We start from the raw sequence: 21,127 nt of genomic DNA, 5'->3' as shown, positions 1-21,127 counted from the left end.
TCCCACAAGAAAAACAACTATTTCTACTTGACAAATTGCAAACATCCTTTGTACAAAAAATTTTCTTACCCTTTCTCTAAAATGAGACCAAGTCCTAGTTTCTCCCAGTATCAGTTTCTGGAAGACAGTTACACTATCATTTCATCTCCTGACTATGTTACTTATACTTCCTAGAATTTAGTCACAGACCCATCTGAATATTCTGTCATATGAAGACTAAATAGCAAAGTCAACTCTCTAAATCCTATATACAATAAGAGGAATGAGAAATTAGTACAAATACACCAAGAAAGAAAATATGCATAACTGGTCAGTAGCTTGTTTTTGTACTTGGTCACAAGGCTGTAGTTAATAAACTTCATTCTTCCTTTCCATATTCCTTCCATGTTTTCTCTTCCCTTGGCCAGGATCTTCAGATATTCCACCTTATACCTTGTACAGTGACCCAAAACTTCATTGCCTAAAGGGTCTAAATCATTCCTGCCTCTTCGAGGGGGCTGTAGCTTTCTATTAAAGTCTGTTACTGGACATGGAAATGCTAAAAGATGTCCGTGGGTCCCACTTATAATTCTCCATCACCCATTGTGTAGGAACAGCACAAATGCCCTTTTGTTCTCAAGATCACATGCATTGGCCAGGAGGGTAAATCCCTTTGCATGTTGGTTTAGTGGTAAAATGACCAGATTGTTTCAATTTCTGTCTTAATGAAACCAATGTTCCCTGGTGGGAGCATTCCTCCCTTAGAAACCCAGACTTCCAAACAGAACTCAAAATTGAAGGATAGAAAGCAAAACATCTGGGAGTGGGTTATTGGGTTTAACAGTGAAAGGAGCTACTCTCTCTATCTCTGCTTGATTCCAGACCATACATTCTGACTACGATGAGAGCAACAGCCCCATTGAGTGGTCACTGATGCAAAGCATAAATTACATTTTCTAAGATGCAATGTTATATTCTACTTAGGGCCATAGCTGAGTCTTAAGTAGACCATTCCACCATTCTATTATGTCCGCCGCTCCTGTATGATGGGGTATGGGCTAAGGCCAGTGAATTCCAGAGGCACAAACCCATTGCCACATTTCTTTTACTATAAAATACGTTTGTCTATTATCCTTAATACTGTACAGACCATGAGAGTGAATAAGACATTCCATAAATTCATGGATTGTTGTGCTGGAAAAGCACTGGGAAGATCTTCTAGGTTTTGCCCCAGGATGTATAGAGTTGGAAGGTGCGTTGCTCTCACCTTCACAACGAAAAAGAGCCAGATTAACTTCAAATTCATGACTTTTTTCATAACTCACTGGAGAACTGAGGTCCCAGGGCAATCAAAATCTGAGGAGATCCAGAGAGAGAGGAGACGCATACCTCATTTAGTTGCTAGAAACATAAGGGAAATGAAATCAGTATTTCTTAGAAGTCCTAGGTATGCATCTCTAGACAGATATACACACATACATATATATCACCATATTCTAAAGTGGTTGGTTTTTTAAAGTTACTAATTGGATAAAAGTTCCTAGACTGAATTAGACTAAAATTATTATTTGAAAATATAAGAGAATAGAAAAAGTATGTGAAAACAGAATAATTATTATTTTTTTATTAAAGGCTTTAAATAAAAAAAAATCATAATTCCACAAATTGACAATGACTTGTTAATATGCAAGTACTTCAAGCTGGACGTGTTTGTTCTTGATGAATTTAAATACAATAAATTCTCATAACATTTGATTCCAAAAATGTATGTATGAATTGGCTTGACGTGATTAATAGTATCAAGTAAAATGTAAACATAAAAACAATTTAAACACTGGTATTAATTTATCAGTCAAATCAAGGTCAGTGACTGGAAAAAACCCGAGGCCAAAAATCTTTAGGAAGCAACCATGTACCTATGTACATCTGAAGATCAAAGCTAAAAATCCACTCTTGATGAATACCACTAAGCAAAGGATGTATAACATCCATCATACAACTGTTTTAAAAACAGCCTGTTTACAAAATTATACATTTCTTTACAAGTGAACATTACAATATCAGAAACCATTGGAATGAGTTTCGAAAAATGTTAACTCTCACAAGGCATCCCTGAGCCATATCTTAAGGCATCCATTTTAATCTTGGGGCTTTAAGAATGTCTTCTTTGCTTTATTTGGTTTTATGTCTCCATTTTCATCCTCTTCATAATTGGCACGGTCTCTTTTTTTGGCAAACTTTTTTCCAATTGTCCCCACCAAGGTTTCGTATCTGTTAAGATGATATATAGCACAAGTTTCATTTCAAATAAAAAAGGTAAGAATCAAATCTTGTCAAGAATATCAAACCAAATATGCAACAAAGAAAAAAAATAAAAATTATGATTAAAATAAACCGTCTGATTTAAAAACTTACGAGCTTCTCTAAGAATGATTAAACTTTCTACTGATTTTAGTTTTTGTATTATCTAAGTAAATTGAGATGTATATTTAAAATATGTATTAGAAGCAGCACTGGAAATGAGCCCTCAACTGACAGCCTGTGACAGGTATGAATCTAACGCAGGCCATGTCAGAAAAATCAGAAACAGTCATGTACCTGTTGGGGTAGAGACTGTGGGGAAAGAGGAGTGCACATTTGAGAGCCAATGTATATGGGGCCCAGATTACAAAGCTGTTCCAAGGTAATGGTTACCTTCTAGCCATTTCTTCATCTGACACATCGAGCTCCACTGTTTCATCTTCAACTTCTTCTGCTTTGTTCTTAGCATTCATCTGGAGCATTAATTTCTAAAAAATACACCAACACTGGCTATCAGGGCTGGAAAAGGCTTGTGAAAGGACCTGGTGTCAAATGTATTTGAAGGTAGAAAAACAGAAGTCACAGAATCTACAGGACTAGCCAAAATTTATAAAGGATTCTCTGTAATACTTAATATGCTAACACAAGTCAGCTCTGAATTAAAAAAATAGTAAGACAAAGCCCCTCTAGATGAGACTTGCTGTTAATGAATTTAAGTTGTATTTTAGATCATAAACCTTATTATTATTTACTTATATCTGAAGCAGGCACACTACTAATACACTCTAGTGAGTAGGGGAAAGAAAAAGTAAACTTTTAGATTTTCTCTGAACTTCTCATCTTTGAGCCAAATATAGTAAGTACTATAGTCAAGAGTAATCTTAAATGCATTTTTTTGGTGGTGGTGGTGCTGGGGGTAGCACATTACTGGATGGAAGAACTGGAAGGCTGGCCCTGGTATAATGGGGAGGACCTGCCTCACCCCCAAACATGAGGGTGGATAATGTATCCCATATGATGTCCATGTTCTACGGGTCTCTCATCTATCTCTTTTGCTCACATTAACCTTATCTTCATAGTTACCCTCTGAGAGATTTAAAAAAAAAAAGTTTCTTTATAGCAAAGGCAGAATGAGGAGGGGAAAGCAGACCAGAAGCCAGTCACAACTAGCTTTTCCAACATTTAAAAGACTGAAAATAAAATAATTTTTGAAATACAAGCTCTGTGAAGGCATACACTAGGGTGGGAACTGCATTTCCAGTGCCTTGAGAGGGCCGATGCATCACAGGCACAGAGTATTTACTGAATAAATAAACTCTATTTAGGTGTCTCTAGAAACACACACAATATTGAACAGGTTTTAAATATATCCTGTTTATAATAAAGTGCTCTCAAGTTGGTATCATTTTTTTCATAACCAGGTACATTGAACTTTTCTGATATTTTCTGACAGCTCAGATCTGTAAGCTAAACAATTCAAAACTTTTCCCCAGAGAGAAAGTACTGTGGTACAGAGTGCTAGTAATTAAAGCCATTTTCCAATGACCTCTCACATGAAATTCTGAGGGCTGTATCAACTCCTATTCCCATGCACCAGCCATATTTTAGAGTGCCTGTCTACCCATGGCCCCAGTCTTTGGCCATCACATACTCATAATCTTTGCTTTTTTTCCCTTTTGCCTCACTGCTCTCTTTCTCTTCCCAATCTAAAGCTTTAAGCAGGTCAAAACAAGGAAAGCATATATTAAAAACAAACACTTCTAGTGTTGATTTTGTATAAAGTAAATTTAACAGTTTAACTATCATACCCCCTCAAAAAAGAGGGGCAGGGAAGAAAACCAACCTATAATCTTTAAGTAAACTGGCAAATAGCTTGGTTATCTGTGCTTCTCTATAGGCATCCTTAGAGAAGTGTTTTTCAACCAGGGAGATTCTGCTCACCATGGGACCTGTGGCAGTATCTAGAGACAGCGTTGGTTGTCACAACTGATTATGTGTGTGTGTGTGTGTATGCACGTATGTGCCTGCATGTACACTATTGGTATCTAGCAGGCAGAGAATAGGGGCCAGGGATGCTGCTAAAAATGATCTGGCTCCATATGTCAATGGTGCCAGGGCTGAGAAACCCTGGCTTCAAGTGTTAGTTATAAAACTAAAGCTTTATATCACAAACCTCCATTTGGTTGGTCAAGTACCTGACAGGATGCCTTTTAATAAACAGCCAGAGTTCTAATATCTGTTAAACGAAGGTCTCTGCTTCTTACAAGCTTGAGGCAGGAAAATTCAAATGAACAGCTTAGTTATAAGGTGAATGTTTACTTTTCAAACAACCTTCCCAAAGGATTCATTTAAAAATCTATTTACAAGCTTGGATTGAAACCTGTCCATTAAAAAGTCAAATGACTCAATTTTTAAGTAATATTTCTTCCATTAGGAAAGATACATTTATAGATGCCAGAAAATAACTTTTCATTATAGCATCACATAAATAAAATCTTGACATTCCTGTGAAAGACCTGAGCGGAAATTCTAACATTTACACTGGCACTGTCAGGGACTTACACTGCTTTATTAAATTATCTACTCAATTCTACCATAAACTAGACTGCAAGGCCTGCAATTTCTTTAAATAGCTATGGCAATATTTCAAGACATTATTTTCTATATAATGAGGAAAAATGATACCTGGTGAAGAAAAACCTAACCCCAATTATTAGCAAAAAGAATTCAATTGTAAAATTTTAACATTTGAAGCAATTATATTTAATACCTCAACTTCAGGATTAAATCCTCTGAACGACATTCTACCATAGAGAAGATCTTCACATAATAAGAAACTCTGCTCTTCTATTATGAAACTCCTAAATGGGAAAATAAACCTTTATTAATAGCATGTCTACTTATAACAAAGCACAGCAAGTATGTCAAGATTTCAATGAAAAATCAATCATTTGGTTCTCAGAATCAAGTAAAAATACAGTAAGATTTCTAACGTAGGGTTAGAAATAAAAACTGATTAATTTGGCCAGCAAAGGCATTAGGAGACAAGAGCTGCAGTTTGGATGCACAGCCTCTTCTAAATACTACATTTAATTTGTATAAATGCCCACACGATGTAAGGACCTACAGTATTTATAATAAACCTGAATTTTTCCAAACTTGAAGGAAAGTTTCCTTGATGTTTACATGCCCCATCAAGTTCTTATTAAGTTCTTATTAAATATCCAGAAATCAAAGTCCTGAGCAGCTTTAAGAGAGTTTATTAGTTGGAACTCTTGCCTATAAACAATGACGGACCCTGGATGACTTAAGCAGAGAAGGAATTTATTGTAGGGCTACCTATTGGGTATCTCACAGAATCACTGGGAAAGGTGGATGAATAGAACTGGAAAATGGGCAGAAATAAGCGTGGCTAGGTGGTTGATCCAAAACCAAAATCATGCTATGAAACTACCCTAGTAAAAATAATGCTGCTTTTGCTGAGAAAGCTAAATACTGGACACCAAAGAGGGCATTGGGCAGGCCACTGTTACCCCAGAAACAAGATGCAGGTGTGGATATTTCAGTCTCCAAAGGGATTCTCCTCTGAGTTACCAGTTCATGACCCTGGTCTCAAGTGAGCATAGTCTGACCATAGTCTAGCTATCTATCAAAAAGCATGCTAGGAAAGCAAATACTTGGCCTTTATAGCTTCTTTGGTAGAAAGAAGACCCTGCTTCTTGTCAAGACTCACTTATTCTTTCACTCACTCAGGAAACACTTGTTAAATTGAACTGTATACCAGGCAGTTCTAGAATCTAGAGAGACATGAATAAGAGAGCCTCTGCTTTCATGGGGGTTACATTCTAGAGGGCGGTGCCAGATAAAAAAAAGATTTATAACATACAATGGATAAAAAGAAAGCAGGCTGTTTTACTCCTGGCCATAAGGTAGTAACTGGTACCAAACTAGCCCTCCTAGGGTAACCAACTATAAAACAGGACAAAATAAGAAACAATGAACAAGTCAAAGCATAGGACTATGATGCCTGACAGAGGAAAACCAAATGAAGTGAATCCCATGAATTCCTACCTTCTGACTAGAGGCAATCTGTAGACTGTGAAGCAGGGAGCAAGAGCTCAAACAGAGCCTAGTTTTACTGACCTGAAGAGACAAATTGAAATTTAGGGCTACGGAGGTGCTAAAATATATGGGTAAAGATATCAGAGCAAGGGAGATACCTAAAGGAATTCTGGGGCCTACATATTGAGTCCCCTTGACTCTTTGGCTGAATACTAGGCTGTGCATGTGCTGGGTAAGTCCACGGTGTCAAGGGAAAAATAATTATTTCCAGGAGGAGAACAATTATCTGGTGCATTAATTTCCTCGGACTGTTGTAACAAATTAACACAAAATTGGTGGATTAAAGCAACAGAAATGTATGCTCTTATAATTCTGGAAGTCTGAAAGTGGTTTCACTGTTGGCAGGGCTGCGCTCCCTCTAGAGCGGCAGTCCTCAAACTTTTTGGCACCAGGGACCGGTGCTCCTATGAGAATCTAATGTCTGATGATCTGAGGTGGAGCTGAGGCAGTGATGCTAGTATTGGGGAGTGGCTGTAAATACAGATGAAATTTTGCCTGCTTGCCTGCTGCTCACCTACTGTGCAGCCCGGCAGGCCATGGGCCAGTACCAGTCTCAGAAATGTAAGGTTGTTTTGATATTCAAAAATTAATAATTCCAACATTAATAGAAGAAAAAAGAAAAATCATATGATTATCTCATTGAAAATGATTTCGCAAAATTTGACATTCTTTATGAAAATCCTCAAGAAGCTGGAAAGAGAAAGGAAAATCTCTCATGCTGGTAAACAAGTGAATGCTTTCCCCCTCAGATCAGAAAAAATGCAAGGATGTCCATTCTTATCACTGCACTGGAGATCCAAGACAATGAAAGAAAGAAAGAAAATAAAATAAAAGGTGCAAATTTCTTTTTTGTAGGTGACATAATTGTATATGTAGATAATCTTAAGGAATCTTAAAAAAAATTACGAGTTAGTGAGTCAATTTAGCGCAGTTACAAAATACCAAGTCAATATATAATTATCAATTGCTACATACATAAGAACAACAATTTTGGGAAAAAAGGCCACAATAGGACTTAAAAATGTGAAATATGTAAATATATATTTAATGGTATATATACACAGAATCTCTACACCAAAAACTATAAACAACTGCTGAGAGAAATTAAATAATAGCTAAATAAATGGATATACCATGTTTATGGACTGGAAGATATAATTTTGTTAAGATATCAGTTCTCTCCAAAATGATCTATAGATTCAGGGCAATGTCAATCAAAGTCCTACTTTTGAGGGGGTAAGAAGATAGTAGGGAGAAATTAACAATCTGGTTCTAATATTCATATAGGAAAGCAAAGGACATAGGCTAGTAAAAAGATCTTGAAAAAGAAGTGGAAAACTTACACAATCTGATTTCAAGACTCATTGCAATCCATAGTAATCAAGCCAATAAGACAGAAAAATACATCAATGCAACAGAATAAAGTCCAGAATTAGATCCATACTAACATAGCATATTGATTTTTGACCATAGCATCAAAGCGATGCAATGAATAAAGAAAAATATTTTCAATAAATGGTACTCGGACCACTGGTTATCTAAAGGAGAAAAATGAACCTCGATTCCTACCTCACATCATACACAAAAAATTAGAGACAGATCATAGATAAAAATCTAAAAGCCAACATTATAAAAATTCTACAAGAAAACACAGAATATATTTGCAACCTTGGTACAGGCAAAGATTCACTAAACAACATCCAGAAAGAAGTATAAAAGGAAAAAATTTAATGAAAGAAAATTAATAAAAACTGCTCATCAAAAGAAAACAGAAAGTAAATAGGCAAGGTACAGACTACGAAAAATATTCACAATACATATATCTCGTAAAGAATTTATATTCAGAATCTTTGTGTAGAAGTATGTAAGTTCTACCTTAAAATGAAATAAAAAAACCCTATATAAACACTGAACTCTAGTTAAGGGATAAAATGTACTGATGTCTATTACTGTGAAATACATCAAAATAAAATAGATCGACAGATGTATAGAGTGGAAAAATATGTGATACCAAATGTTAGAAAAAAATGACAAAACTACTTCATTTTTTAAAATGGATGAAAGATTTGAATACGCTCTTCAAAAAGGTAGATATGGAAATGGCCAATAAGCACACATGCGTCCTTAAACATTATTAGCCACCAGGAAACGCAAATTAAAAACCATGAGATACCACTAGAATGCTAAAATAGGTTAAAAAAAAAAAAAAAGATAACAGCAAATATTGAAAGAGTGTAGAACAACCAGAACTCTTATACTTCCTTAGAGAAAATATAAAATAGTATAATCACTTTGGGAACTGGTCTGAAAGCTTCTCATATGCCAACCTCTCAATTCAGCAATTCTACCTTTAAACAAGAGACATGAAAACAGAATTCTGTCCAACTCATCCAAATTCTTTTAATCTAAAGAATTTGTCTTTGGTTGCTTTATGAAATGTGGTCTTGGCAGGCCTCTTGGATGGGGTGACATTTGAGCAGCCTAGAAGATAGTGAGGAACAATATATGAGCATACGTAAGGAAAGAACACCTGAGGGACTAGTTAAAAGGTCCTGAGAGAATGTAAGTAGCCTGCCTGACAAACAGTAAGGAGGCCTCCATGACTAGAAAGGAGTGAGAAGGTAAAAATGATAGGAGCTCAAAGTTACTTTCATGATGACACTAAGACACTGTCTTTTTCACTACATTGACATTTGCCCAGTGGGTAATTACGGGTACAATCATATCTTACTATGAATTAAAGTAGTGATACAGATTGTACTAGCAGTCATTGCATTGTTCATTGCTGGCTTTCACAGTTTAAAAAAAAAAGCCAATAACTATGTGCTTGCTGAAATAATAAAAACTTATTGTTATTAATCTCAGCCCTTGATTACACTTTACAAAAATATTCTTTACACAAAATGGGAAGCATATATAAGGTACTTCTGATAACTGAAGTATGATGACTGTCTTAAGAAAATTCACTTATGTGATTGAGTTATGAGTTGAACTAGCTACTTTTTTTCTTGGACACTATACTTATGCTTATTCAGACTTGGGTATTTGACATTTTCTTGAAAATGAATAAAGTAAACTTGTCACCTAAAAGGAAATAAACGACAACACTTGTTGCTAATAACAAAATTCAAGCTTTCAAGCAAAAACTAGAATTCTGAATAGCTTGTATATGTCATTTTGGGCTTGACGGCTTCCCAATACTTAAAGACTTTTCTGATGAAATCCATGGTGATATTAATAAATGTGATTTTTGATAATGTACAATGATATGAGTTATTTGGAAAATCTATATACCTCATTAAACTGATATATTCCAAATGAGAAATACATGATGTTATGAAATTACACATGGACAAAAGATCTATTCAAAATGTAAGATGGACCCATGATTATAAAAGTTCGATAATGTTTTCAGATTCTGCACTGTAGTCAACTCTTAAGAAACTACTATTTATTGAGTTTTGGAGTAGCATCAAAGAAGAATTATCTGAAAAAGCTATTACGACACCCTCCCTTTTCATCTACATCATCTGTGTGAAGGTGGACTTTCCTCACAGACTTCAACCAAAACATACTAAAATAGGCTGAATGCAGGAGTTAAAAGAATGCAGCTGTCTCTATGCCAGACATTAAAGAGATCTGCAAAAATGTAATTTTCTCTCGCTGGTATTTTTTTTGTCTTGTTAAAGTTATTTTTCACACAAAATTTGTTATTACGCTAACATGTAATGAGTTTCTTAAATATTTAAAAAAACTCTGCTTAAATTTCTTATATAAGTATTGACGTGCTATAAACTACACAAAGAAGCACTTTTTGTGGATTACAAATAATTTTTTAGGGATGTAAACTGTCCTTGAGCCTGAAACTTTGAGAATCACTGTTCTGTAGATTCTTCTCTCCCTGGCCTTCTAGTACAGCCAGCACCTCACTTCCTGCAGGACTGCCTCTCCTTGACACAATCTAAATCCAGGCATATATTCTCCTGATCTTGAACTTCCAGACTCTAAAGCTGTGAGAAATAAATTTCTGTTGTGAATAAGCTACCCAGTCTGTGGTTATTTTTATAGTAGCCCAAATGAACTGAGACATTTACCTCCTAGGAAAAAAATCTAAAGATCATTTTTCTGGGAATAACATGCTGTATTGGGGTGGAGGTGGGGGTAAATATACTGAAAAGACAGAAATCAATAAGAGTAAGTAATAAAATATCTGGGATACTTTCTGCAAGTTTAGTCAAGGCATAAAATTATAGCTCATCACCAGTCATGGTCCCTTTCTACACCCTCCTGCTCCTAAATCCATACTATCTCTGACATTATCTTCCCTTCCTCATAACATCTTCCTTTGAGAAGCTGTAAATTTTCTTAAGTACACAGAGAAGCAAGCAGAGAAAATAAAGTACCTTTCTTTCCATCCCTCCTGATGGGACATACTTCCTATCTTTAGAGAAGGATATCTAACTTTCCAAAAAAGATCCAGAGGTCAACCAAATGAACAAGGGAATATAACATGTTAAAAACAAAAAAGAATGTATAAAGTAAAGAAAGACATAAATGCGCCTGAAGGTAACAAGCAGCACCTTCAGTCATTTGACAAAGTTTAAGTAAAACCACACCACAGAGCTTACTAAGGTAAGGAAAGCTTCAAGGAGAAATAATAGGTATCTTTCAGAAGAATGTAGATAAATTAATGAATGATATTGAGACGGGACATCACTTGTAAATTCTTAATCTTTTAGCAGGAAATGAAATGGGACATCTCTTGCAAAGTTAATCTTTTCCTTAAACCTAGTTTTCTTTCCTCCTTTCTTTGGAAAAAGGCTCCCTCCCTCAAATCCTAATAATTGCCCTGGCGACTCAGATTCTCTGGCTATTGATAAGGGTCATCGGCCTATGGTTAAGCAGAAATAGCGTTAAACCAGGTAGGGCCCTTAGAGTCTGAGGAGGGGAAAGAATTTTAAGCCTAAGGTCTTTCTTTTTACTCTTTAAGAAATATATTAACCAAGCCTGTTTCCCTTTACTCACTTAATAGGCAAATCAATAATAGAAATTAATAGATGTATGATTTAAATAATGAGTTTGTATCTTTTTTTCCTTGTCTAGAGACTGAGGTGGCACTTCAGCAGGAAATCCCACCCTGACTGAGGCTAGACGGGAAAGAGCTCCATGAAACCCCTGTAGGCAGGGACTATGGCCATTCTCAGTAGGAAGCAGATATGGAAGAGACCTCCTTTCCCTCAACATCCATACTAATAATAAGGGGTTCATGGCTCTTAGAAAAGAGGTAGGCAGGAAAGTTAGTTAGAGAGTTTCGGGTCCCCAGTTATTCCCAGAGAGATGTAGGCTACATTCCTTTATTCAATGTAAAAAAAAAAAAAAAAGAAGTGTTATAAATGATGATTGAGGGCTAGTAAAAATGTATAAATCCAAGTAGACCTCTCATTTGCAAGGCTAACTCCAGAAACAGAATAGATGCTATTTCATAGGCTTTATGTCATTGGAATGGTAAATCACATTTACAGGGATTTCTCTCTCAATGCCCAACGTGTCATCAAAATAATTTTTAATAACCTACTCTTTCTCTTTAAGCTCTGGCAAATCCAAGTACCAGTGCTCTTCACTAATGATTTTCTTTTCTTCTTCTTCTAGTTGTTTCTTGGTTTCCGAGTCCAGGCCCCTTTGCATGAACTGTCAAAACAAAACAAAATCAGTGTCAGCAACGAATTTTTCTAACTTAGAGAGAACTCAAATATATTCTTCCACTTGCTCTTCCTTATTTCTCCTGGAATCCCCATGATTGAGGGTGGGGGTAGGGTGATCAAGCAGCTTAGCTCTGCCTTTGACAAGGTCACACTAGGCTAGCAGGGAGCCCGACAGAGCATAAACAAAAGCAACATGTGTACTTCCTTTAGGAGACTTCAAAAAGATCTCTACCATATTTTATTTTTCTGACGTAATAAAACAGGCACCAAAAAACTGTATTCGATAAGTATCACACTAATACTAAATATGTGATACATAATGGCCAGTGAGGGAGGACTAAGGCAAAAGACTGATTCACAGATCAGGACAGGCAGGTAGAGACAGAGCAAGAGGGGCAGAAGAGGACGAAAGACATTATCTCTAGCTTGGTGAATCTCTTGCTGAACCACAGAATACACTGATGTTTGTACCTGCCGATCTTGGTCTGGAATGCCTTTTTCATCCTCTTCTACCTGGCTAACTCCTAGCCCTACCGCATAGGTAAAGCTACTCCGCCTCTGTGAAATTGTCCTGGTCAGCTGCAGGCAAAATCAGCATCTTTATCCTAGAAGCTTCCCACAGAAACCTAAACAATCTCACCTCACCACCTTTTAATTTCTTGAGCATCTGTCTCTTCTGGAGACCTTCAGGGCAGGGACTGTGCCTGAATTGTCTTTATCAGTATCAGAATAATGAAAGGTTTGTAGTAAGGGCTCTATAAATGTAGACTGAAGCAAAGCTACATCTGTAAACCTGCTCTTCGTTTATATCTATCCTCTGAAATGCTGGTCAACTCTATGGCTGCTCTTTATTCTAATATTTGCAGCTCACCTCAAAATAGGCCAATAGAGAAAACAAGTTTTGCTGCTAGTCTCTCCCTAGAATAAACAATAGCTCAATTTCCAGAAGACAGGAGAACAAACCAAGAAGCTAATCACAGAAAAGTCATAAAGTATCAATACAGGAGAAAATAAATTTAGAAAACACTGATAAGTTAGGTCTAGAATTCCACTGGTTTCCATTTATCACCATTTCTTTCCCTTATCCAGCCTCCATATTATTTTTCTCTCCATTCTAGCCCTTCCAAAAACACAATTATTTTTAGGCATAAGGGCTTTACCAATGACTACAAAATGAAATGAAAAAATTTGAAAAATGTTCACAAATAAAATACAGGGATAACATCAAGTTGTGATGAGGATGTGGGGAAACTGGGTCTCCTCCATGGAGAACAGCTTGACAGTTTCTTACCCAACTAAACATGACTTACCATATAACCCAGCATTTGTCCTCTGGGGTACTTATCCCAGAGAAATGAAAATTTATGTTCACTCAGAGACTTATACACGAATATTCACAACAGCTATATTTGTAGTAGCTAAAAACTGGAAACCAAAATACTTGTCAACAGGTGAATAGTTAAAATAAACCACGGTACATCCACAGCATGAAATACTAGTCAGCAATGAAAAGGAACTATTCATATACTCAACAACTTAGATGGATCCCAAGTGAATTATGCTGAGTGAAAAAAGCCAGTCTCGAAGGTTTTATATTGTATGATTCTATTTATATAACATCCCTGAAATAATGAAATTATAAAAATGGAGAACAGATTAGTGGTTCCCAGGGGTTAGGGATGACAAAAGGCAATGGATGTGACTACAAAGGGGTAGCTCGAGGGAAACTAGTGGTGATGGAAGTTTTGTATCTTGAATGTGTGGTAGTTAGATGAATCTATATACAATAAAGTGTATGGAAGTATCACACTCACAAACACACACATGAAGGAGTGTATGCAAAATGGTGAAATAAGCTCTGTGGATTACATCACTATCAACTTCCTGGCTCTGCACTGTTAGCCTGTCCTTATTCTTTTACCTCTGTTATTTATATCTTTATCACAGGAAAGAACTGGCAGTTTATGGAAAGCATACCACATGCTTCCCAGTTCTTCTGTGTCTGCTACTCAACATTATGCTTCCATTTTCTGCCTGTCAAAATATTAATTCGTGAAGGCCCAGAGCACATGTTCTTTGGTAAGTCTTTCTTGCTTCTACAACAGCTTTATAAACACTGGCTTATTGTTCATTATACTTCTTCTGTGTCTCCCAAAAGACTGAGATTCTGCATGTAGACCACGTCTCTTATTCTTCTTGTATTACTGGTACTTAGGCTGCACCTAACACACAGAAAAGAGTTCATTACAGGTTCTCTGAATATAACTGATTCTAGACTTGTCTTATTTTTTCCAGATTTCATTTCTTGGATGGTTCTTTTAAACCCAGATGTCTTATTTCATCGCTCATATTCTTAGTGGCAAAACTCACCAATCTTGCCAACTGACCTTTTATCTCCTATTTTTAAATCAAGTAGAAATTCTTTGTGGTATACAAAATAGCCACATACACATGTACGGAAATAACACACACATTTCTATATACATGGAAAGGATAGAACACCTGTGAATATGAAGCAATTCCTGACTTAGGTAGCAATTCAATTCTTCTGACTCCATAGCATCTAAGAACACACACTAAAACTAGTGATTTAATTTTACTCACAAGTGAGGACTTATAGCAGGTATCACAAAATGCAGTCCTTAGACTGGACTTCTGTTGTAAATAAAGTTTTATTGGAACAAAGCTACACTCATTTGGTTCTGAGGCACAGTGACAGAGTTGAGTAGTTGCAACAGAGACTGGCCCACAAGTCTCAAGTATTTATCTGTTTCTTTTCAGAAAAAGTTCAACTCCTGTCTTAAGAGTCCAAAATAGCTAAAATCATAGATATAGCAACCTCTGGTAGCTGCTCCATTCCTTCTCACAAAAAATTCCACTCTATCTGTATAGTGTCGCCTGCTTTTCTTTCAATAAGTTCATTTTTATCAAATGACCAAAGATGTTAACCCAAATAGAAAACCTGGGTATTTTTTCTCTCTCCTTTGCTTCCGATGTGTAATTGAGTCTCAACTACTTGTATAGGGGGTGAATAATTATTTTTAAGTTAATATCTTCATCCTTAACTTCAAAGTTACATCTTTGGTCTAAGCCCTAATCGCCCAGCACATATGACTTATTCCAAGAGCAAAACTGCTCAAATCTTTTCATTGTCTGCTTTATCAATCCATTCCATTTGAAATCTTTGAAATCTACATGATTACAAACCATAAGTCAAGAGAAAACTGTTAAGAACTGTTAAGATTTGAATTTTGTTAATAGGCATGAAAGAGCTTTGGAAACCATAAATTATACTATGATTTACCCTCCACCCTCAATCACCCTATACATCCCTAGTTACATTCCAGCTCAACTCCATTCAAATTTTGCACACACAGTACTTCCTCTCTAATCTTTTGAAACATTATGCCATGCTTCCTCTTCCTGGAAATTCTACAACTCTCTAATAATGACATTTAAGAGTTTACATCTATAAATGTTCAACAACCAGTAGTAATTAAGAACAAGGGGCTCTGGAGTCAGACCGTCTGAGTTTCAGTCTTGTCTACACTACTATTATTAGCAGTAAGTGACTTTGGGCAAGTTATTTGCTTTTGTTTCCATTGTCTTTCCTGTTAGAGAAGGATAATAACTGTACTCGCGTCCAAGGGTTATTTTGTGGATTTCTTGGGTTGATATAAATAAAGCACTTAGAATAGTGTCTGGCACACAGCAAGAGCTATAAATGTTTGCTATTATTATTTAAGTTTTAACGATTGGTTGTTTCCCCTATTTTAATTCCTGTATTCATTCTAGCTACCTGTTTTCCCCATCCATTTTGATATTATTTGGTTAAATTGATTCAATTTGAAATATAAAAATCATTTTGCTTAAAGTTGAGTGACATAACTCACTTTCACTTCAACTGTTTTAATTCCATCGCAATCCCACTTCAACCCTCTCCCAGATCATCTAAACTTCTAGATGATGGTCTGACTGCAATTTTGTCCCCTGTCGGGTCTTTTATCAACATATTCTCCACAGGACAGTTAAAGTGACCTTGAAAAGTAAAAAGCACAGCTGAAACCATTCCCTATGCTCTAAAGCTTCCCAAAGCTCACAAAAAAAGAAAAATCTTTAATCTGGCCTAAAATTTCTTGCATGTTATAACCTGTCTACTTTCCAGCTCCATTTCTTGCTACTTGCCTTTCACACATACTGAATTACCTTTAATTCTTCAAGCTCACCATGGAGTTTTTGGTTTTTGCCTCTCAGACCTCTGAATTCGTCCCTCCCTCCGTTTATGTTGCTATGCCCCTACCCTCCCATCTACCCTTCAGTCTACTAAAGGACCACTTCCCTCAAAAGCCCAAATAAGTTCCTGGGGCTCCTGGCGTTTCTGGCATCACTGCGTTTAGTACGCTGTATCCTAAAACTGCGAGCTTTATGAGAAAATCCGCAGGATTTCTAATCCGGTTCTCAGTACCTAACGCAGAGCAGGAGCTAAGTGAATGAATGAACGCAAGAGCTGGAGGCCCGCGGGCATCTCAGGTGCCCCTGTATGCCCATTGCCTCGGCCTTGGCCAGGCCTGGAGGACTAGATGGCCCTGCTCTCCTGGCCTGGCTCCCCTGCATCCCCGCACCTTCATGCGCAGCAGATTCTTGGACAACTTTGTCTTGCGCTCGGCCGCCATGCTGGCTTCCGCCGTGCTCCGCGCCCCGTCACGAGCCCGGCCGCGCATGCGCACTGCTGCATACGCAGCGGCGTCTTCTTACGTAGCGCGCGTCTCCCTGCCCCGCGGTCCCGCCTATGTAGCTCGCGTTCGAGCGTGTCCCGGGGTCTTCGCGCGTAGCTTCAGGTAGTCCTTACCTCACCTTGAAACTCGGGGTAAGGGCGCGACTGCCCATGCAGCGGTGAAGAGTCTTAATGCCACAGGAAGACCCAAAAGAGGCCGAAGGCAGTGGAGGCCCGAGCTCTGGTCGCTGCGAGCTGTTGGCTGCTTTCCCCCGAGGGCTTCAGCCGGGCCCCTCAGGCTCTTCACCCGGCAGAGCGGCCCAGGGCCGGGCAATGGCGAGTGGCGCCCCGCCTCACGGACCCCGTCCTGTCTCGCGTCGCTGACTCAGTTGTCCTGGTGAGACTTTTGAGACAGTTGCCACACTACCCCGCCTGGACCGTTTCTTTCACGTTTCACAGGAAAGGCGATCTTTCTATATTCTGCATCGCTTTTAAAGTCATACTGTGGGAGGTGGGTATAAACCCAGGCAATCTGGTTTTAGAAATACAATGGAAAAGAATGTTAAATTCATCGATTAACTGTTGTGTGCGTCTTTGAACCTAAGTGATCTTTCTATTAAATGAAGAATAGCAAGAGAAGGTCAAAGACATGAGAAAAAGAACACGACCTTATTTTAATCTAGTTAATTGAAAAGATGATAGCTTCAATGCTCTGTACCACCTAAAGACATTTTTCACAGTATTCACAGGTGCCACACTTTGAAAACCCCCCAGTGTAATAGCATTTCAGCTGATAGCGTGCACTATATGCCACATTCTTTTACTGGGTACCGTAAACGTATTAATTATTTAATTCTCATAAGAACTCTGGAGAAGGTGTTGTACGTAGTTAGGGAACCTGAGGCCCAGAGAGGTTAAGGGATTTGCCAGAGTTCACAGAGCTAGTAAGTGTTAGAGCTGAGATCCAGAAAGTTTCATAAAAATGTAGGCCTGCTGGGCAGGTTTTCTCAATGGATTAAACAATGTTATAATTCAATAAGTGGTTATTAGAACTCATTCATTCATAACTCTGTAAAACATTGAGCTAATCTCTGGTTTGGAAAAACACACAATCTCCTTTTCTTGGAGCTGATGTTCTGGTGAGTCAAAAAATGATGATGTGATAGAATGACTTTTTGGGTTCCTTTAGTTAAGATGACCTGAGATGGTTCTTGACAAATGATTGTGCTAAGGCTTGAAAGTTGAGAAAAACCTGTTGTACAAACCTGGGCTCCCCTATTTCTAGGCTACAGCAAATACTGATGAAGCTTTGCTCACTGGAACTAGTTAGGAACCGGTCTGCATAGTGGAAGGTAAGCAGTGGGCCAGTGAGCAAAGCTTCATCAGTATTTGCAGCTGCTCCCCACTGCTAGCATCACCACTTTGGTTCCACCTTAGATTATTAGGCATAGATTCTCATAGCACTGATCCCTGGTACCAGAAAGGTTGGGGACCGCTGGTATAAACAATTGGCGTTCTGAAAAGAGAGAGTAACAACTGTAAAGGTCATAAAATGAGAACAAGAAAAGAGTCGTCATAGAGTTTACCAGGTGGCAACAATAGAGGTAATCCCGTCACGAGTTTGTGTCCCTCCAAAATGCATCTGAATTTTGTCTCAAAGTATGACTGTTTGGTAATAGGGCCTTTAAACAGGTGATAAGTTAAAATGAGGCCCTTAGGGTAGGTCCTAATTCAGTCTGAGTGGTGTTCTTACAAGAAGAGGCAATTTGGACACACAGGAAGACACCAGGAATGCACATGCGCAAGAGGAAAGGTCCTGTGAGGACGCAGTGAGAAGGCAGCGGCTGGCCGTCTGAAATCCAAGAAGAGAGGCCTCTGGAGAAATCAAACCTGCCTACAACTTGATCTTGAACTTCTAGCCTCCAGAACTGTGAGAAAATAAAGTTTTGTTGTTTAAGCCACCTGGCCTGAACTATTATGTTGTGGAAGCCCTAACAAACTAATATACCACATAATTAGCTAAAGATTATAATTTTAGTAAGAGCTCTATAAGAAAAATGGGGTTTATGAGAGGGTATAGTAAAAGCACCTAAACCATTCTGCCCTGGAAAAGGGAAGGACTCTTAAAGGCATGGCATGTTAGTTGATATCTGAAAGGGAAAGGCCTTCCAGTCATTCGGTTTTGTGCAACTGTCACACCCATGCATCCACAGAATACTTCACATCTTGTTAAATGGAAACTCTACCCATTTAAACAATAACTCTCCATTCCCTTCTCCAGCAAATACTATTCTACTTTTGTCTCTTTGAATTTGACTTCTGTTCAGGATTTTGAAGTTCTGTGGGATCAGACGTGAGGAAGTGACTTCCCTCTGCATCCAGGAAACAGCTAACTTTGAAGTAGATCTTGAAGGATGATGAGCACATGTCTTGTCAATGTAAGAGGAAAATTCTTGACAGAAATAAGAGCATATGTACACTAGCTAGGGATGCTAGAAGCTCCATACCTTCCCTGTGGACCTCTTGTTAGCAGTGTACATGCACACTGGATTCTGATTTGTTTTCCTGAAACGTCAACTTCATTATGTCACCTCTTGCTCCTAAATGTACAGTAACTTATTATCTGAGGGATAAAAGTCAAATTCTCAAGCTGCTACTCAAAATTCTACATTTTTGACAGTGAAAATACTTATAATTAAAACGAATCTTCAAAATCTTCACACCCATCAAAATGTAATAAATGAGAAGTGATTTAAGAGTATGTGATAATGTAATTTTAACTTTGAATTAAACTCCCACACAGAGAAGACAACTCTTTGATCTCTCCATGCTACTAAATTGTAGAATAGAGGCTAGGTCTTACAATAATGTGTTAACCTGTTTTAGTTACACAGCCAAGGAAACATCATTTTGAGGAAGAGATATTTATTTCTATAGGTCTTCACACAATTCTGAATCCTTTCATAACTGAATTTGTTGGAAGTGTGGAAACTTCCAATTCTTTCCAAGTACTAGATCCATCAAGAAACTGTCCCCTGAGTCTCTTCACTCTTATGGTCAATTAAATGTAAAGCTATGCAGCCCAGTACAGTAAGCCTAGTCATATGTAGCTACCAAACACTTAAAATATGGCTACTATGACTGAAGAACTGAATATTTAATTAAAAACTAGCAGTATGAAATATGTTCCTGTATTACATATTTTATTGTTTGGAAGGACTATTTCATATTCTTTGAAAATTTAGCATTTGAATTGAGATGGGCTGTAAGTGTAAAGTACCACATTTCAAAGACTTGGAGTAAAAAAGTAGAATATCAATATTTTTTCATGTTGATTACGTTATAATAATAGTTTGGATATATTGGTTTAAATAAAACAGCATTAAAATTTATTTCATTGGTTTCTTTTTTTAATGTGGCTGCTAGAAAATTTAAAATTATATGTATCACTTGGATTGCTCTTTCCTTCCCTCTCTTTCCCTTCCCTCTCTCCCTCCTTTCTTTTCTATCTAGTAGCTTTTGTTATTTTGTTTGTTTGTAAGTACCAGAAATTGAAATGGCTTACTAAGTAACATGGGGATTTATTAGAAGGATATTGGATAGTTCATAGAAATAATGAAGAGGCCTGAGAACAAGGCTAAATTAAAGAGACAGAAACCAGGGTAGCCTAGGGATCTAGGAAACAGGAATTTAGTGCCATTGTCAGAATGATGATCACTGACTGATTTTTCTGCCCTTAGGACACTCAAGTTTTCAAAGTCTAGGAGAGAGTCATTAAATCTTAGCTAAGAGAGGGCAATACCTGACTTAATAGTCCCTGCAGGAGTATACAAAATAAGGGAGAGTAAATCTTTAAAGAGAAATTGGGTGCTATAACCCAAAGAAGAGGTAATCCTTACAACAGCCAAAATACCAAAACCATGGACAAATAGTCTAAAGCAGGAAGAAAGAGCACTCTGTTGACACAGCCTTTAAGGACAAATAATTGTAGGGTGTCAGTTGATAAACTCATATCCAACATCATATCTACCCTTTCTTACAAAATGTGCTCCCTCTTCCTGCTCCCGTTTCATTTAATCAAGTTTTTATTGGCCGCTTGTTTATATGTAAATTGTGATTCTAGGACAATTAGCTTAAAAATCTGGTGTAATCCCTCCCTTCTCAGATTCAGCTACTTATGAAGTTCTAGCAATTGTTTATGGTGATCTTGATTAAGTTAGAGCATTAGTGCTGGAAGTGGTCTTATGGTACATCTAGGTAAGTAGTTCCTAAATATCAACCAGTGGTTATGACAATGGCCAGGGGAAAT

The 21,127-nt window shown here is 37.5% G+C and overlaps 1 protein-coding gene and 1 long non-coding RNA gene across 4 annotated transcripts; one reads left to right on the top strand and one right to left on the bottom strand.

Moving 5' to 3' along the window:
• Positions 1 to 1,577: 1,577 nt before the first annotated feature.
• MPHOSPH6 (M-phase phosphoprotein 6) lies at positions 1,578 to 16,850 on the bottom strand. 2 transcript variants are annotated; one of them, XM_011356637.2, is made up of 5 exons: positions 16,727 to 16,850; positions 11,978 to 12,090; positions 5,051 to 5,141; positions 2,674 to 2,768; positions 1,578 to 2,250 (listed from the first exon to the last, which is right to left on the bottom strand). In XM_011356637.2, exons 1-5 carry the CDS (start codon positions 16,823 to 16,825, stop codon positions 2,118 to 2,120), a joined length of 531 nt encoding a protein of 176 aa, XP_011354939.2. In that variant the 5' UTR covers positions 16,826 to 16,850; the 3' UTR covers positions 1,578 to 2,117. The 2 variants fall into 2 exon arrangements, with proteins under 2 accessions (XP_011354939.2, XP_023384325.1); XM_023528557.1 differs by lacking the exon at positions 16,727 to 16,850 and adding an exon at positions 14,082 to 14,294 and having other exon boundaries at positions 2,012 to 2,250.
• Positions 16,851 to 16,894: 44 nt separating this feature from the next.
• LOC111737627 lies at positions 16,895 to 20,210 on the top strand. Of its 2 annotated transcripts, none has more exons than XR_002779489.1 (2): positions 16,895 to 17,329; positions 18,597 to 20,210. It is a non-coding gene; the product is annotated as an uncharacterized LOC111737627 (long non-coding RNA). The 2 variants fall into 2 exon arrangements; XR_002779488.1 differs by having other exon boundaries at positions 18,575 to 20,210.
• Positions 20,211 to 21,127: the final 917 nt, after the last annotated feature.

This window comes from Pteropus vampyrus, unplaced genomic scaffold (assembly GCF_000151845.1).
Source record: "Pteropus vampyrus isolate Shadow unplaced genomic scaffold, Pvam_2.0 Scaffold29, whole genome shotgun sequence".
NCBI lineage: Eukaryota > Metazoa > Chordata > Mammalia > Chiroptera > Pteropodidae > Pteropus > Pteropus vampyrus.
Note: the sequence above shows the minus strand (reverse complement) of the source record. Positions and strands in the feature narration are given on the sequence as shown.

Coding starts and splice junctions, on each gene's coding strand:
- MPHOSPH6 (XM_011356637.2), bottom strand. CDS start 16,825: ATGCGCGGCCGGGCTCGTGACGGGGCGCGGAGCACGGCGGAAGCCAGC. Junction 12,091..16,726: donor AGAATCTGCTGCGCATGAAG/GTGCGGGGATGC, acceptor TTGTTTTGACAG/TTCATGCAAAGGGGCCTGGA. Junction 5,142..11,977: donor CCAGAGCTTAAAGAGAAAGA/GTAGGTTATTAA, acceptor TTTCCCATTTAG/GAGTTTCATAATAGAAGAGC.